Below are 3,805 nucleotides of genomic sequence, written 5' to 3'. Positions count from 1 at the left end.
TAGTGCCATCTGTGCCTCCTGGGCACAGGGTCCTAGGAGCATTCAGGGGCAGGACCATTTGGGTTTCTGCCTGCATCAAGAGCTGAAAGCCAGTCAACAGGAATGCCTACACACCTGAGAGCAGAGCTCTCTGTTCCTAGATCTGGCTGAAAGAAAACGGGTCTATGGGAGTACTGACACACAGGCCTACAGGAGGGTCAAGCCACTGTCAGAGACAGCAAGAGAAGCTAACACCAGAGACAACTTGTTGGCAAGAGGCAAGTGCAGGAATCTAAGCAACAGAAACCAAGACTACTTGGCATTATCAGAGCCCAACTCTCCCACCAAAGCAAATACTGGATATCCAAACACAGCGGAAAAGCAAGATTTAGATTTAAAATCACATTTTATGATGATGATGGAAGACTTTAAGAAGGACATAAATAACTATCTTAAAGAAATATAGGACAACACAAATAAACAAATAGAAACCCTTAAAGAGGAAACACAAAAATCCCTTAAAGAATTACCAGAAAACACAAGCAAACAGGTGAAGGAATTGAACAAAACGATCCAGGATTTAAAAATGGAAATAGAAACAATAAAGAAAGCACAAAGGGAGACAACCCTGGAGATAGAAAACCAAGGAAAGAGATCAGGAATCATAGATGCAAGCATCACCGACAGAATGCAAGAGATAGAAGAGAGAATCTCAGGGGCAGAAGATACTGAAGAAAACATCAACACAACCATCAAAGATAGTAATGAAAAGACCTCCGGAGAGGACCTTTCCCTCAGGAGGAGACCCCCAAGCGCCCAATGACCGAACCGAGGCCACTCGGATGCAATCAGCAAGAGGGTTTATTGGAAAACACAGGTACCTGCGGGCACACAGTCTCTTCGGAGGACTTGCGCGCCCAGCAGCTCCAGCATGGGGCTTTTATAGGGATTGGGGAAGCAGAAGCGGGCGTACAGAAGCAGATGCATAGTTACGGGGATTGGTGGATTCAAACAAGGCACATAGACATGTTCACATATGATTGGCTATTTCACATGATGAGGTAATAAGGTATAGCTACACACATTGGCAGGTTTGGGGCGTCCTGGATGTCGGGACTGGGGGCTTATCTCTTCCTGACAGGTGGCCTGTGAGTCAGATCAGGTACTCCTGGTCTGTTCTGCATTCCTTTCCTTTTATGGTCTGTTAGTTCTAGCGGCAGGGCGGGGCTGCCTGGGCTTGCTTTTCACAGTGTTTAGTCCTGAGTCTGAATTTAAAACTTATTCTTTTAACTTCATATTTTTAAACCTTAAATCTGTATAATTTTCCTTTCAGTAAAATGCAAAAAGCTCCAAGCTCAAAACATCCAGGAAATCCAGGACACAAAGAGAAGATCAAAGCTAAGGATAATAGGTATAGAAGAGAGTGAAGTCTCCCAACTTAAAGGGCCAGTAAAACATCTTCAATAAAATTATAAGAAAACTTCCCTAACCTAAAGAAAGAGATGCCCATAAACATACAAGAGGACTACAGAACTACAAATAGATTGGACCAGAAAAGAAATTCAGCTGACCACAAAATAGTCAAAACAACAAATGCACAAAACAAAGAAAGAATATGAGAAGCAATAAGGGGAAAATGTCAAGTAACATATAAAGGCAGACCTTTACGAATTATATCAGACTTCTCACCAGAAACTATGAAAGCCAGAAGATCCTGGGCAGATGTCATACACACCCTTAGAGAACACAAATGCCAGCCCAGGCTACTATACCCAGGAAAACTCTCAATGAACATAGATGGAAAAACCAAGATATTACATGACCAAATCAAATTTATACAATATCTTTCTACAAATCCAGTCCTACAAAGGATAATAGATGGAAAACTGCTGGGAGCCAAGCATGCTCAGCCTCAGGAATTCTTCACAAGAATGCTCTACTCATTATATGGCCCCTATCTTCTCAGGAATGCTCTGCTCACTGTATGCCCCCATCACCAGGAAAATTAAGCCAGTTATAGCCTCCAGCCTTGGGACACCTAGCCAGTTGTCTGTTCTTATCAATGTATACCAGCAATTTATGGTTTAGGGCTATAGGAAGGGTGGTGGCAGTGATGGATTGTTCCGGGTAACCTTCCCACCTGCTTGTCTTTATAAGCCGCTGATTTTTGAAATAAACTTTGAGAGGTTTGATCAGAAGACAGACTTGCTCTCTTTCTTTGCGCCTCTTGTCTTTTGCCCCCTCCCAGGTCCACTCTGAAGCCCCGCTGGATGGGGCAGAAAACTCCAACACAAGGAGGGAAACTACACCCTAGAAAAAGCAAGAAAGTAATTTCCTTGCAACGAAACCAAAGGAAGAGAGACACACAAACATAATTCCACCTCTAACAACAAAAATAACAGGAAGCAACAATGACTATTCCTTAATTACATCAATGGACTCAGTTCCCCAATAAAAAGACATAGACTAACAGACTGGATATGTAAAGAGGACCCAACATTTTGCTGCATACAGCAAACACACCTCAGAGACAAAGACAGACACTGCTTCAGAGTAAAAGGCTGGAAAACAATTTTCTAAGCAAATGATCCGAAGAAACAAGCTAGAGTAGCCATTCTAATATCAAATAAAATTGACCTTCAGTCAAAAGTTATCAAAAAAGATAAGGAAGGACACTTCATATTCATCAAAGGAAATATCCACGAAGATGAACTCTCAATCCTAAATATTTATACTCCAAATGCAAGGGCACCTACATTCATAAAAGAAACCTTACTAAAGCTCAAATCACACATCACATCTCACACAAGAGTAGTAGGAGATTTCTCTTTTTTTTTAATTTATTTATTTATTTCATGTATGTGAGTATACTGTCTCTGTCTTTAGACACACCGGAAGAGGATATCGGATCCTCATTACAGATAGTTGTGAGCTACCATGTGGCTGCTGGGATTTGAACTCAGGTCCTCTGGAAGAGCAGTCAGTGCTCTTAACCGCTGAGCCATCTCTTCAACCCAATAGGAGATATCAAAACCCCACTCTCGCTTTTTCCCCTGCCGCCGCCAAGTTCCGAGGAGGTGGAAGCTCGGGTGCGTTCAAGATTCGGCGTCACCCGTAATCCACCGCCATGGCCAAGGAAGGCATAGCTGCTGGAGGTGTAATGGACGTCAACACTGCTCTACAAGAGGTGCTGAAGACCGCCCTCATCCACGATGGCCTAGCACGTGGCATACGAGAAGCTGCCAAAGCCTTAGACAAGCGCCAAGCCCATCTCTGTGTGCTTGCATCCAACTGTGATGAGCCCATGTATGTCAAGCTGGTGGAGGCACTCTGTGCTGAGCACCAGATCAACCTGATAAAGGTTGATGACAACAAGAAACTAGGGGAATGGGTAGGCCTCTGTAAAATTGGTCAAGAGGGGAAACCACGGAAAATGGTTGGTTGCAGTTGCGTTGTAGTTAAGGACTATGGCAAAGAATCTCAGGCCAAGGATGTCATCGAAGAGTACTTCAAATGCAAGAAATGAATAAATAAAATTTTGGCTCATTTAAAAAAAAAAAACCCACTCTCATCAATGGACAGATCATGTTAACAGAAATTAAACAGAGACATAGAGAAACTAGCAGAAGTTATGAGCCAAATGGATTTAACAGATATTTATAGAATATTTCATCCTAAAACAAAAGGATACACCATCTTCTCAGGACCTCATGGTATCTTCTCCAAAACTGACCATATAATTGATCACAAAACAGGGCTCAACAGATACAAGAAGATTGAAATAATCCCATACATCCTATTAGATCACCACGGACTAAGGCTGGTC

At 42.5% G+C, this 3,805-nt stretch overlaps 1 protein-coding gene across 1 annotated transcript; it reads left to right on the top strand.

The window, feature by feature from the left end:
- The first annotated feature begins 3,071 nt into the window (after positions 1–3,071).
- Positions 3,072–3,540, top strand: LOC116902792 (40S ribosomal protein S12-like). Its single transcript, XM_032905129.1, has one exon. The coding sequence runs from the start codon at positions 3,107–3,109 to the stop codon at positions 3,503–3,505; it is 399 nt and encodes a 132-aa protein (XP_032761020.1). The 5' UTR covers positions 3,072–3,106; the 3' UTR covers positions 3,506–3,540.
- The last annotated feature ends 265 nt before the right edge of the window (positions 3,541–3,805 follow it).

The sequence above is a fragment of the Rattus rattus genome, chromosome 6, assembly GCF_011064425.1.
Source record: "Rattus rattus isolate New Zealand chromosome 6, Rrattus_CSIRO_v1, whole genome shotgun sequence".
Lineage (NCBI taxonomy): Eukaryota > Metazoa > Chordata > Mammalia > Rodentia > Muridae > Rattus > Rattus rattus.
Note: the sequence above shows the minus strand (reverse complement) of the source record. Positions and strands in the feature narration are given on the sequence as shown.